Source organism: Crocodylus siamensis, chromosome 1 (assembly GCF_052110815.1).
Source record: "Crocodylus siamensis isolate JL-2025a chromosome 1, ASM5211081v1, whole genome shotgun sequence".
NCBI classification, from domain to species: Eukaryota; Metazoa; Chordata; order Crocodylia; family Crocodylidae; genus Crocodylus; species Crocodylus siamensis.
In genome coordinates, this window is record NC_143395.1 from 376,911,228 (window position 1) to 376,926,097 (window position 14,870).

Consider the following 14,870-nt stretch of genomic DNA (forward strand, 5'->3'; position numbering starts at 1 on the left):
TCATTGATTTGATTTCAAACAATATTTTTGCCCTGGCTTATATGTGTTTGTGTTGTGTACATAGAGGTAATTGCACAATACCTTAAAATGAAGTCTTATGTTTGTATATTGTGAGGGGTTGGTATAGGTTTGTGGGGGGCTGTGTGGGTATGTGGGTGAGGGAGCATATGGGTGTGTGTAGATATGTGGGGTATGGGTGCATATGGGGTTTGTGGGGAGGGTGGCTGGGGTATGTGACGGGGTGTGGGGGTCTGCATGCATAGCAGTGCAGGGGCAGAGTGTGGATGGATGTGTATGGTGGGGTGTACATGTGGACCTCGCCCTACAAACACACATATACATGTACGCTCTGCCCCTGCCTGCTCACGCTTGCTCTCCTCTCCCTACACACACACATACCACCTGTCCTTCCTGGTCGGGGCACACAGCCAGAAGCCACATGCTGCTGGACCAGGGTGTGGGCAGGAACCAGGGAAATGGCCTGGGGTGGGGCAGGGCTGGGTTCCTGCCTCCTACTGACGGCTCACCATGGGTCTTGCTGCCCCTTGTTCCTGTCCTCTTTTGCAGGCAGCCTGGAGCAGATAAATATTTTCTAAATTTTTTAGGGGTCCTGCGGGCTGGATAGAATGGTCTGATGGGCTGGATTTGGCCCATGGGCCATATTTTGCCTGCCCCTGAGTTAAGGTGCCAGAGAACTTGTCTGCACAAGACACTGACTACACAGTGGTGTGTCACAAAGCAAACAGTGCTAATACACTATTGCACAGTATTATTAGGCTACTGCACTGTAGCACCACTAAAAAGGTGTGTTGCCGCTACTGTATAGTAACTCCAGTTGCTGTGCATTAATTTAGTACTGTTATACAAGTACTAAATTTAATGCACAGTAACCATTGCGCATTAATGAACGTGTAGATGTGCCCTGAGAGTCTATGGATTATGAGTGCAAGGTTGACTGAAAAGAAGCAACATTTTCACTTGATGTCTGCCTATATTGTTCATATTTGAAGCAGACTGTAGACAGCTTAGAAATGTACAGCAAAGGTGGAATTAACCCTTGAAGTGATGTGGGAAAAAGTGAAAGGTTGCAGAACAGTGAAGACCCCTGTGTTCCAGTTGGGATAAGGAAACATAACAAATTAACCATGTGCCTCTTCAGCTAGTGAAGTTCAGTATCTCATTTGGAGCCAAAGGTTCAGTTGAAACTGAAAGGTTTTCAGTATCTTATTTGAAGCCAAAGGTATCAGGTACCTACCTCACTGGTACCTGATATACCTTCTGGCAAAAGAGTCAGTGCTCTTTGCAAGAAAGCTCTCAAACAGTTATAACAGCTCTGTTTGTGCCAGAAGAAAGGCTTTTCTCTCAGGAAAAATGGAACAGGAGTATGTGGTTACAGGAAGCCTGTTCCAGAATATCATTTATCTTATGGTTAGAAATATTTATCTGGTAGTTATTTTCAGTTTGTTAATGGCTATTTTTTATGCCTTATGTTTTACACGAATCTTATTCTAAAGCTTAAATAAGAGCTTATTCCCCCAGTATATTTGAAGAGCAGTGATTCCCTTTCAGCTTTCCTTTTACAGAGTTAAATAAGTCAAGCTGTTTTTAGGCGCCTCCCGTAAAATAGGCTTTTCCCATTCCTTGTTCATCCTAGCAGTTCTTCTCTGCAGCTGTTGCTGTTCGAGTCCACCTTTTCTTGAAGATTCTAATCCAGATGAGTTCTTGCAAGTGCCTTGTACAGTTTTTGCAGTTTTCATGGCAATACCATTTGGTAGCTCACAATCCTTCTGTAGTTGACTAATACACTAAAGACTTTTTCCTAGGTGCTTCCTATAGCTCCAGTTCTTATTAGTCTTAAAGTGCATGATTATACTTTTGAGTTTTATTTGATTTAAATTACTTCATTTAGTGTGATATCCCAGTCCTCCTTTGTGTTGGCATTGTACTCTAATTTTGAGATGCAATAACAATGAATCAGTAGATTTGTTAGCACACTTATATTGTGCCTTAAATGAAAATATATGTTTCATTGCATCTCTCATTTAAAATAATTCTCAGTTACTTACAAGTACACAAAATTTATTATTTTTTCTGTCAACTAATTCATCTTATACTGTATCTACTTAGATATAAGATGAATTTTCCCGCCCCAATCAGTATGGGAGCAAAAGCTCCTCGTCTTTCATTTGCACACAAGGAAATGTCATTAAATACTTTGTCTATCATTAAACTGCTGCCAAAAGCAGCATGTGCTATGCAATGAAAAACAGCTATGAAGTTGATTAAATGCACCGGACACTGAGCATGGCTATAAAACTCATGGCCTGTATTTCCCCCATACATGCCGATAGGGAAACTACGACAAGGATAGCTTAGTACAGCCCCTCTGACTCGGATATGGTAATGCCCATTGAGCTCAGTCCCCCTCAGCACCAACTCTTTATTCAAGGCCTGGTGAGCCAATACATTTAGACTGCCACAGCTAAGCTGTGACTTTTTTCCCCATTTTCAATTATTCCTGTTTCTTTGCCAGCCTTAAGTGTCTGGGAAACATCACCAACCAGTGCCTCAAACAGTTCACCCAAAGTCCCTCTGTCACCCCCTCTCTCAGCCTATCACATACGTTTAGTGTGGTCCTACCCTCCATGAGGTGGAGTTGGACCAGTTTGAACCTTCTCTTACACATTTTTGGAGGCTCTGAGGAGGATTGTGACGAGAACACCTGGTTCCAGTCACGAGTTGGGGGCTAATTAGCACATGGATCTTTTGCGGGGAGGTATCTGGGACACACGTACTGAGCAGTGCTGAGCTGTGGGATCACCATGGCTTGAAATGCTGTTGATTCTGCTAGGGACCAGCCAAATGAACTATATGATAAATGATGGCTTTGGACTAATATCATGCATGGTTTGTACTATATATAAGTAGGTACAAAAGTTCTGTTTAAAACTGTGTTTATAGAGTACCTGTGCTAAAATTTGCAGGAGTTTCACAAAATTTAAAATGCATCAAGTCTGGTTTAATTAAGTTACTACAGACATGTTTATTTCAGAGGCAGTGTTTTCATATTTGCTTCTCACTTCCATGTGCTCAGGGAGAGCAGGATCTGACAGTCAGGAGGTGGGAAAGATGTTGCAGGGGCAGAGGGCAAGGGGGCCACCAGACCTCCCCCTCCATCCCCCAAGATTTATTTTCCCTTCTGTAGCAGTGGGACGGTGACAAATTCAAGGCAAACCTCCAATAAATATATTCTATACCTGGAAAACGATAAAAAAAAAATGTATAACACTTTCCAAATATAGAATGTACTTCTTATGGGGGTTGTCTTATATTCAGGGTCATCTTACATTCTCATAAATGCAGTAATTATTTTTAGCTCTGTGAAATTGGTCCTTTAAAGCACCAAGCAGATATATGTTACTGGTTTGGCCTTTACTTTGTTTGCATATAACAGATCTGATGAGATGATGATCCTTGTACCTAAACTGCCACTAATTTTTGTGGCACTAAAGCAGTGCCTGTATTTATTAACCTGAGGTGTAATGTACATTAGTCCTGCATTCAATATAGTATTTTTTAGTCAGGAAATTGTCATCCAATGAGGATGCATTATGTTGTTGTATTATGCTCTGCCCTTGGACAAAATAGATAAATAAATTACTAATTTTATTTTCTCAGTTACTTGGCCTTATTGCTCGTAATGCTCTTCTTTAGTAGTCACTTTTTTATGTTTTCTTCTGAGGACTGGGATAGAAAATACATCATCCCTAACTAATCACTAAGAATGGGTAGTTAAAAATAACCTTGAACAAATTACATCCCTGATTTCCTATTGGCAGTCACATACTATTTCCTTTTGCTCAGAAGTGGTGCTGCTTAATACGGAGTTGTCCTTATCTGTTATATTTCAGTATTGTTGTCTTTCCAGGTACTGTGCCTTTTTTTTTTTTTTTTTAAGCTATTTCTGATAGTCTCTGAAAATACAAAATTTTCAGGAAAAGAAACCATTGGATTGAGATGACAATTATATCATAGAAGTTAAGGGCTGGAAGGGACCTCAAAAGATAATTGAGTCTAACCGCCCCCCTGCTCTGGGCAGGAATACTGCTGAGATCAAATTATCCGAGCAAGGTGTGTTTCCAGTCTCTTGAAGACTTCCAAGGTTGGGGACTGTACCACCTCCTTGGGAAGTCTAGTCCAGATTCTTGTCACCCTTACCATAAAAAAATTCTTACTTAAGTCTAACCTGAAACCATCCCCTAAGAGTTTATGGCCATTGGGTGACCTGCTGAGGTGTGATAAGTAGAGAAATAAGTTTGACTGGAAAATGGTTTCTGAATGCTTTTTAGGGTAAAAGTGAAATTTAAAACTTATCTGCATTGTTTTGTTTTCAAGTTTGTATTTGGGTACAGTGTTATGCCTCACCTTAATTGACCTTAATTTTTTACTATTAAAATTAAAATTTTGCCATTGACTCCAGTGACCTTAGGATCAAGACTATTGTGTTGATGATCCTCCATAATCAGGTAAAGGTCATATCTACAATACAACTATTTGAGTTGCACATTTGGAATGCTGTCCTGGCAAATTTCTCTTAGTGGGGATACAATTTATATAAGTAATTTTGCCCTGATTTACCTAAACATGTTGCTAAAGTAGTGTAGATATGGCTTTGGAAGTGCTTTGTAATATAAAACCAAACAGAATCTTAGACTTGCTGTTATTCTTCATTTGGGCTCCGTTTGATTTGATATCACCATCGATAAGCCTATTATTATGCCTTGTACTCTTAAATACTGAACAACAAAAACATCAGAGTGCTGCATAATTGGCCAAAGCCCAAATTCAATTATGGTTTCTCTCTCCCCATGGTTAGAGAAGTCTGTGGCTTGAGTGCACAGAATACATGTATGCCTTTGAGGAAATGGATTGGTGCGCAGTAGGGCTGTGCAAAGCTTCGGTCCCTGATTTGATTCAGTGGAGGTTTGGCCCGATTCAGTGGCCAAATCTCCAAATCTGAATTGAATTGGAGCCCCTTTAATCTCTCCAAATTTAATCGGAACCCTCCAAATCAATTTAGAGACATTCAGGAAGATTTGGAGACTCAGACATAAACACAGCTTTAAAAGTTTTTTCTACATACCTCGAGATACCAACACAGCTCATGATTGCTGTGATGCTGGGGCTCATAGAGCGTCCCACAGGAGCATTTGGGGGAGGGGGGGAGTTCATGTGGTTGGTGGTGAACCTGGAAGTGGACCAGAAGTACTTTCAGTCCACTTATGGGTCTGCCAGGGATTGCTCTGGGGCACACCCCTAGTGCATGGTCACTTCAAGGAAAAGCAATTACTACCTTTTAAGACAAAAACCATACCTGGATAGAGCAGCAATGGCTCCAGTAAAGAACCAGGAAATGCTACAGCCCAAACCAGTTCTCCTATCTTTTGACACCCTGTCTGAGGATCTTTATTCTAACTCCTTTGAACATCTTATGTAATCTTTTTATTTTTCACAGAAAGTGGAAGTACCCTTTCTCTCCAACTATACAGTTGGCTTAATAAAAGGTAGAACTCACAAAAATCCTTGCTTCCTCATTGCTTGGGCATTCATATAACACTTTCAAATTCCATCATTCTGTCAGTACAGAATGAAGCTTCATCACAAGTTTTCATCTCTTTAGCAGGAAGATAAAGAGCCCAGGCAATACTGACTCTTCAAAAGCACACAGAAAAAGTGCTAGGTTTTACCTCACAGAACTCAAACTTCCAGGATATTTGTGTGTTTCACTAAAACAGCTGTCCCAAATAATGGCTCTAATATGAACACCTGCAAATCTACCACATGGTCCTAACTATATACCTTTTATCTATGTTTTGTGTTACTCCATGTACTCATTTGGATTCTGATTTTGGCCAGGCAGTTGTCTATTCCATTTTGATAGGCTCTAAAACTTCATAATCATAATGGACAGTTACTATGAAATCATCAAAACAAGAAGAGCACACACCAACTGTAGATGCTTCCTCAGCCTGACAAAGGGTATTTATACCCAAAAGCTTGCTAAGAAGACATTGTCCAGCTATTTGGGTTGGTCCAATAAAAGATATCAGATTTGCCAAAAGAATCTTGTCTGCCTATATAAGCACATAATCACTTGAAAGAAGAAACAACTAATTGCCTTCATAGTAGCCATGTTTCTTTGGCATGTGCTGTGCTAATAGCTGTTCTATGCCATTCTTCTGACACTGTATTTTTGGACTTCTAATGATCAATTTCTTGACTGTAGACAGCCAAGCCTTTTTATGCCTTCATCTGCAAGTAGGGCTGTCCAAATGGTACTCCTATCCAAAATTTCCATCTTGAACACAGTAAGTACGTATGCCTAAGTGTAATGGATATGAGCACAACATCTCTTGGAAAAATAAGTTTATATCCAAACATGCAAATGTATTCGGTCATAGTAATATATTTGCCTGCTGTTCTCTCACCCTTCCCACCCCAAGCCCTTGACCAAGTATACTTTTCATCTGTCTTTCAGTTCAGCCTCCCGTTAGGGCATGGACATCAAACATCTGGCCCATACATCTAATATATTTACCCAAATCCAAGACTACTTCAAATTTAAGGTGACCCCACAATAATTAGATTCTTTACATGGAAAGCAGTGACAGAGAGGTAGGAGATGGTAGATCAAGAGGCAGGGAAATCAAGTGAACTGACCTCCCATGCCTTGCCACCTGTTCCCCCTCCTCACACACATACATTTCTGCTTCTACCCCCCCAGCACCTGCTCCCCTGAGGGCCTGACCTCCCCACCTCCAAGTGCCTGTGCTCTGCCCCCTTTTTGCCATCAGTTAACTCCAGTTGTGACTCTAGCTGTGGCCCCACTCCAGTGCAGAGCATAGAGCATGTGGTGAATTGGAGCTGGACCTGCTGCTCCTGCCAGGGGCTGAAGTCACTGTGCTCTGGGTCACAGTGGGGCCAGAGTTGGAACTGCACTTGGAAGTAAGCAGTGATGAAGGTGGGAGCAGCAGCTCTGATTCTGACCCTGAGCCTGGTTTGCAGCCACAACCACTTGCCATACCCCACTCTGTATTCAAATCCAAGAGTTTTCCCCGCTGTGGTGAATGGGGAAAAAACCCTTATTTTGGATTTGAATAAATGTGGTATGCCATTTGGCCCATGGGGCTCCAGGAGGGGCTGGGAATTTGGGGACAGGACAATCAGGTCTGGGGCCTACCACCAAAATCCAAAGTGTGGAGTCCTATTAGGGACAGCTGGATGAGAATGGCTGTGTTCACCCCAACATCTACAACTGCTGCTTCCCCCCCACCCTTATGTCTGGATTTTGCCTGCAAGGAGCCCCACTCCATATCTGGCTGGGTGGCAGGGTGGGGCGGGGAGTGTGAGTTTACCACCCCTGCATAACCTCATTGGTAATCTTCTAATGCTCAGTTTTGTAGGAGACCTTAGTTGTTTGATTTCATTCATTTTTTCTATTGACTGCTAAATATTAAACATTGGTAATTCATATTTCATATATCTTGAGGTGATGTATATTCTAAGGAGACCCCACTCTTAAGTATCAGCTTAAATAGGTATATTAATTGCTTTTTCCTTAGAAACTTTATTCTTCCTAATTGGCCATGTACTGATTGGACTTGCTGAGTGAACAAGTAGAGTTTGTCCACTACTTTTTTACCTAATGCAAAACAACTGTTTTCTACAATGCACAGTTAACTTGTGGGATTCATTGGCCCAGGAAGCAGATAGCATAGCCTGGTTCAAAAAGAGACTAGACCGATTTATAAATGATATATCTATTAATGGTTATTCAGCAGAATGGTTGAAGAGGTTTCCTCTGACACCTCTAAACCAGTAATGGTAGATGCCAGGGAAGGTACTGAATGGGGATAGATCGCTCTAGAACTGTCCAGTTTAGTGATCTTTATAGAATCCACCCCTACCACTGTCAGAAACAGGATCATGGGCTAGATGGACCGTTGGTCTGACCTAATATGTCATTTCTATTTGCTAAACTCTTTGTAGGGGTAAAGTGTGAGACAGTTTTGTTGACCTTCTCTTCCATAAGAGTATCTTATCTTTTATTTCTTGGTATATATCTGCGGATAGGATCAGGAGGTAATATTAGACGTGTTTAAAATATTCTGTCCATATAACTTGATCCACATAAAATGGTTCATTACTTGTTAAGACTTTATGCAGAGTGTTTCATTTATTAGCAAATTTCTTGATGCTATATAATTTTTTGGCATTCTTGTGCTGTTCTTGCAAACTATCGATGAGGTCTTAAATCCATGCATTCATTCATCCTGTCACTTTTATACCCCTAATCACTGTAGAATCTGGCAGAAAAAAAGAAAGAAATGTTCTCGAACAGTTTATGTACATTGCCAACGCCATATTTCAATTGAAGATTGAAGAAAGGAGAAGATTTTAGTATTGTATTAAATATATTGCATACAGTATATGCAGTAAATAGTGGTTAAAAAGATTCAACACAATTTTAATATTGTTAGACTTTAAATACTATGCAGTTAAATCTGAACTTTTACATAGTACAACATGTTAGTTTCCATATGCGTGTAATCGAATGACTTAATAATGAATGTATGTTTGTTTAAATTATATTTAACCATATTGTTATGTAATGTTAAAAAACCCACTTGGTTTCTTCAGATCCTGAAAATGGAAAGAACATTAAATGGCAATTAACAGTTCTGTGGGAGCATGGAAGGGGCCAAATGAAATATGCTGCCATTGCTTAAAAAGATTGTAAATGTATTAAAAATATGAAAACATTTATTTAAATGTTTTATTTTTGTAGGAGGAATAAACATGGGGTCACACGTGAGAAGATTGCTCAGATGTTGGATCGATATGAATATCAAATATCCATACCTATTGTAATGAATTCAGTGATACCACCTCACAAAAGTACACAAAGGCCACCTCCACAGCGAAGACAGAGGTGGGGAGGCTGTATAGACTCTTGGAATTCTTTCAGTGGTTCAGATAACCGATAACTCAGGTTCCAGTCAACTAACACCAACTTGTTTTTCATCATTTAAAAAAAATATTAAGTGGTGGACCTTCTCCTGTGTTTTAAATAGGCATAATTCAGTTAAAAAGCCTTTCCCTCTTGGAGGTTGTTCCATTATCCGGCTTAAATGTAAATAAAATTTAATATTAAAATGTATTTTAAGTACTTTTAAAATTTATATTTGTTACAGTTGTACTAACTTTGGTTTTAGTAAAACACCTGGAATAGCATGAAAAACCAGAGTCTTCCTTTATAGGTGTCAGTCAATGACATTGTTGTCTACTGAGAACTGTTGAGCGGTTTCTTTTAAAGAAGTCATAACAGAACTTTGTTGTCATTGCTTGTTTTTTTTCTTTTTCTTTTTTTTAAGAACTCAAAGTCCAAAGGAATAAGCTACTTATGTAGTATTACGTTATAATAACTTCCATTGTTTTTTAATATTCTACCCTGGCCAAGATTTATACTGAACAGCTATGTTTTTCTATTTCTTGCTAGATGCTTCTTTTTTGGTTTAATCAGTGCCCAGTGATGACATATGTATAACCCACATTTCCTTTTCTCTTCATCTCGGAGATCCATTCAGTAGCTTAAACTGATGTGCTGCAATTGCAGTATTCACTAGTGTGAAACTACAAACCATGATTTGTCTTGGAGTTATTCACAGTCCATAGTAATGTACTGAATACAGTTGTTTCTAAAGACTGGATATTTTACTAGCTTGGGAGATCGTTAACCAGCATGAAAATTGCAACTTCATTCCATTTACATTTACAGGTCTAAGGTGCAGCATCAAAGCTGAGTGTTTGAGTCAGCTTTTCTATTTTATCATAAAAAGAATACCTTAAACATTAATATGCCAGATCCCAGATTATCTGACATATTAGCTGTATCAGTTAGATGCAAGCAGACTGTGGTCTAATTTCTATAAAACCACACTAAGTTCTTTTCAGGATTTGGCACAGGTACTATAGTTTCTGTTTGGCAAATGCCAAAGACTGAGCCAGCATGGAGATTGATGGATTCGTCTATTACCGGATACATTTTTACTTTAGACACTTGTGTGATGATAAGAGTTCACTTTGATACTTGCCTTCAAACCCAGTTGCTGGATTTCTCCGTATTGACATTGTTTGGAAGTCCAGTGCAAGACTGACAAAACTAATATTTGTATGTTAGTATTGTGGAGATACATATATATAAAATTTTGGAGATATATATCTATATATCCACTACTAAAAGAATAGTTTTGAACTGTTTAAACTTTAGTTTCAGTCTTGTTTATGTTCAGTTTTGCTTTGATTTTCATATTGTAGCACAACTTTGAAAGAGGTAGGTGGCAACACCAGGATGAGAATGTTTAAAAACGAAGCAAAAGGATTTGATTCAATTTGATTTGATTAAGTTAAAGGTGTGGTACGGAAATCTTATACATTTTTGGTTAAAAAAAAAAAAACAACCCCCCCCCAGTTAAAAAACCCTACATTTTGGTTTAAAAGATTGCAGTTAGTGTAGAGAGATGCCTGAGCTGGCTTGGGTATCAGAAAGAGTCTCTGCCTATTAACCCAAAGCTCAATTCTAGTTAATTTATTCTGCTTAGTAACAGAGTAAATTAAAAATGAATTTGGAGCTCTGTACTGCTTCAGTAAGAAGTTTTTAATACTCGAGTAAACTCATCTAAAGCTAGTTTAATTTCTACACTACACTAAGTCTGTGATATATATGTTTACCATTGTTTCTTCTACGGCATATACTGCAATTATCTTAATTACCATTTATGAACTGACTAGATGCTCAGTGCAAATTTTTATGACTTCATATAGTTGACATTTTAGTATTCTAAGAACTGCAGTATATCATCAGGCTCAGCTGTAATATTTTTGAAGGTGAGCATTAGCAATAGGGTCAAGTAGACTAAAGTATGAAATTATTATTTTGTTCTGGACTTTTTTACTTTTTCAAAAGTAGGATAGTAATGATTTACAAGTTCAAGGAAAAGTGTAGATGTTATTTTAAAGGTGGCTGTATATAAAACTATATATTATAAGGTCCTACTGAATTTACAGTGGAAGTGGATTTCTGATTGGCTTCGGGGCCCTTGTGGTTGCTTCTGCCCAGTCAGGAGGCAAAAACAGTGCCATATTTAAAACCATGATTTTTGCCTCCCTGCCAGTCAGGAGCAAACAGTGGGGCCCCTCCACCAATTGGTGGGGGTGGGGAGCCTTGCAGAGGTACCTGCTGTATTAAAGGACCTGATATGCAGACCACTTCCACCATAAATTCAGTAGGGCCCTAATTATAGTGTTAGAGGGTTATAAGATGTATTGATTATAACAAAACATTAAGGGTATTGGTTTTAGAAGAATCATCAGCATTTACAATGATTTGGAAAGATTTATTTTTAAAAATAACACTTTTTTAATGTTTGGCTAATTAAGAAAAAATTTAAATGTAATAGTTTCTTATTATACTGGTTCTTAAGAGGTGTTACTTTGGTAGGTAGTAAATAGAAATACACAGCTAAAAACTTTGAAATGCATTTTGTGGTCTCATAGGTTTAGAATTTTGTGTTTTGTGGTATTATAATGCAGGTTTGAGTGCAGTTTAAACAGTAATATAATTTATAATGTAAACAAAATTAAAGTTGAAAGTCAGTATATTTAATGCAGTCTTTTTATGTGGCTTTGTATTTCTGTTGTGCAATTCTATATTTGTACAATGTAGTATATTTCTAAAATAGTGTTTTACTAAGAAGTTTTATTAAATCTAAAAACTGAATTGTGCTATTTCAATTTGTTTTTAGTAACTTTTCATCATTAGCAGATTTATTGCAATTAAGATGTTTTCATACTTGCATGGATTGTTTAAAATACTTGAAATACCGTGTATCTCATAAGCTGATACTCAAATGATATTTAATATATTTCCTAATTGTATCTTATATATAAGCATATGTATTGCTGTTTTTCAGTTTGTATGTCTGGTTATCAACTTCAGCATCCTGTAAAGAACCTGGAGAAAACGCAAATATTTTCTCTATCCTAAACCTTTGTGTACTTAAAAATACATTACAACCAGGAGGAAGATAAAAAGGTTTAGAAAGCCTTTTTCATTTACCAATGTGATTCTATCTCAACTACTCTAAGCTTTAATAACGTTAGATAATTACTTGATTTTGTACCTAGTTTATATGAACTTCAATAACATAAAAAATAACCAACAGGACTCTGATGCCTTTATAAGGATTTTGCAAGAAGTTGGGAAGTTGTTTAACCTTCTTAAATTGTGGTTGATGCTGTGTTTTAGTGTTTACTTGGAATTTGTTTTTAAACAGCCATTTTTTTAAATTTTAATTTGTTATAAATATATACAGGTAATGTGTGTGCGTGCGTGTGTGTGTGAGAAAATATTAATTGAGGTGGCCCTCTTTTTTTTAATATAAAAAGCACATAATTCAAATTAGACTAGACTATTACATATAAAGAATTAATTTCCTAAGAAGGGCAAAGCATTTTACATCTTGGCATGTTACCAGCACCTTCTATAAACTATTTCATCTAGAAACTTATGTTCTATGGTAAGTACAATGGTATGGTAAGTGTAGAAGTTGCTTGTGATTTGTGTAATGTGTAGCCTTTGTTCTGTTCTTTTCCTTTTGAAATTTTATGTTCTTGTGCTGTTTCCCTACAGGTGTGGCTGTGTGTAGTAGTCATTATAATAAGCTGCTAAATACAAATAATATAAAAAAATTAAGCCTTTGGGGCAAACGAATTTGTTTTCTTCATTTTTGCTGTGGCTAGTACACTGAAGGCAATATGAAAATAATAATAAAAAGCAAGTGAAACAGTAAATTGCCAGTTTTGAATTCCCTCTTTCATTCGTAACAGTGAGAACAAACCACCTATTTTGGCAGCAAAGAATTGTTCTCTTGTACAAAACTCAAATTTGGTACCTAATCCTGTTGTTAAAGTTAAGCCTGAGATTTAATACTAGTGAATAAAACTTTAGAGGTCCAACAGCAGAATGACTTTTAACATAATGAAGATAAAAGATGTTACAAAAATTTCCAGATGAAAATTGTATTTACTTTTGCTTGCTATATGAGAATTGTATAGTTACACAGATAAATACTTACTGAACAATTTCTTACACAAAAATTCAGTCCACTTGCTATTTTATGAATTACGTTATTATGATGGAGTAAATAATTTACAGGGTGGGGTTTTACATTCTTACATGTACTGATGAACCGATTAGAGGTTAGTTCTGCATAATAGATATAGGTGGGCAAGAGTTGTATATCAAGAATAGCTGAAATATGAAGTGCTTTGTAAGCATCAGTTGCTTTGACAAGTCCATAGACAGCATCCAGCAAAACCTTGTAAACCAGCTAATTATCAGGCACAAGTTCCATTGTGATTTAGTAGGAGAGAACATTTGGAAATGACTGATTAGGTGAAGTGTTTTTCATATAAATCAGTATAATTGTGGTGGATTTTCACCACAGTGATGCGCATAAGAGCATAGTGATGAATTATTTCAGTAACTAATTAACCAGATTTCACTATATTTTTCAGTGCTAATGCAGCAGCATAAAATGGAGTCTTGCTAATCTACAGTTTGCTAAAACAAACTAAAAATTAGCCATATTATCTTTATTTCTTAGTAAAGATTTATTAAGCAAGGTCTGGTATTGATTTCTTTTGCTTTCTTTAAAAAATATATATTCTGCAAAACAATTGCTATTCTGCTGGTAAATATTATAAGTAGAGTCCATTTTGACAAAATTAAGAAAGTAAAATTTTGATGCATTATATTTGTTAAATTATTCAGTGAATTTGTAAGATGCAAGTAATTTGGAATGTGTTCTCCATACACTAGTAGAAATTAGCAAAGCACTATTATCACAGTTTCTATCTTCTGATAAAGGAAAAGAACTTCAGTTTTGTTGCTTTCTTTTTCCTGTTTCTCTTTTGTGCTGATGAGTGAGTTTATTTCTTGTGGCATTCGAGAAGACTTGAAAAGCCCTGCCTATTGGTTGTTTCAATACATCTTCTCTAGTGTCGTAAATGGAGAAATGGTTATTTGCTTTCTGGACTAGGGACAGAAGTTGCATGTAAACTGGTAAAAATGATCAGAAACAGGTTCAAACCTGCAGCAAACAGAAGTTCAATGCACATAAACCAGTATCAAAATGGCCAAACCCAGTTTAAGATAAACCTGGATGGATGTAGTATCAGACTTAACGATTTGGGTTAAACCAATCTGTGGAACTTCTGTCCCAGATTTCCTCCTGACTTAAGTTATGTCTCAGTCCCCCAGCATCCCAGGATACACTTGGGCTCCCCGCTAACCTTCCTCACAAGACAGGTGGGCTAGCTTGGGCGGTCCTGTCTGCTCTAGCTGAGCTGCAGCAGGTCCTGCCTATCAATCCTGTGGGGCAGCAGTGGGGGAAAGGCAGGGGAACAGAGCCACTCTATGGCTCCCACCCTGGCTCTGAGCGCTGATCTGCAAGTGTTGTCCCCCTTCCCCAGGACAGGCTGGTGGGAGTTACTGACCTGCTGGGGGAGGGGGAAGAGAGTGCCGGGCCCAAGTTGGGCATCTGCCCATGTCGGGGGGGAGGGGCGGGGGTCACAGCCTGGGTGGGGACGTTTCCCCAGTGGCCCAGGATTCCCTCCAGCCCAGCTGCCAGGGGAGTGATTCCCTCCCCCTTCCACCTCCACAGTATTCCCAGTGAAGGGTGAGGGAGGCCTGGGCCCCAGGGAGGGGTTGCCCCATTCCCACCCAGCTGGGCCAGCTCCATGGAAAG

At 38.3% G+C, this 14,870-nt stretch overlaps 1 protein-coding gene across 7 annotated transcripts in view; it reads left to right on the plus strand.

The window, feature by feature from the left end:
* The window catches only part of N4BP2L2 (NEDD4 binding protein 2 like 2), a 103,572-nt gene that overhangs the window by 26,463 nt on the left and 62,239 nt on the right, over positions 1–14,870 (plus strand). For 6 of the 7 annotated variants that reach the window (XM_090027852.1, XM_090027843.1, XM_090027860.1 and 3 more), the window contains one exon: positions 8,849–8,992. In XM_090027852.1, coding sequence (XP_089883978.1) covers positions 8,849–8,992 — 144 coding nt within the window. Of the gene's footprint in view, positions 1–8,848; positions 13,858–14,870 lie in introns of those variants that run through there. The other variant, XM_090027896.1, reaches the window with a different exon arrangement.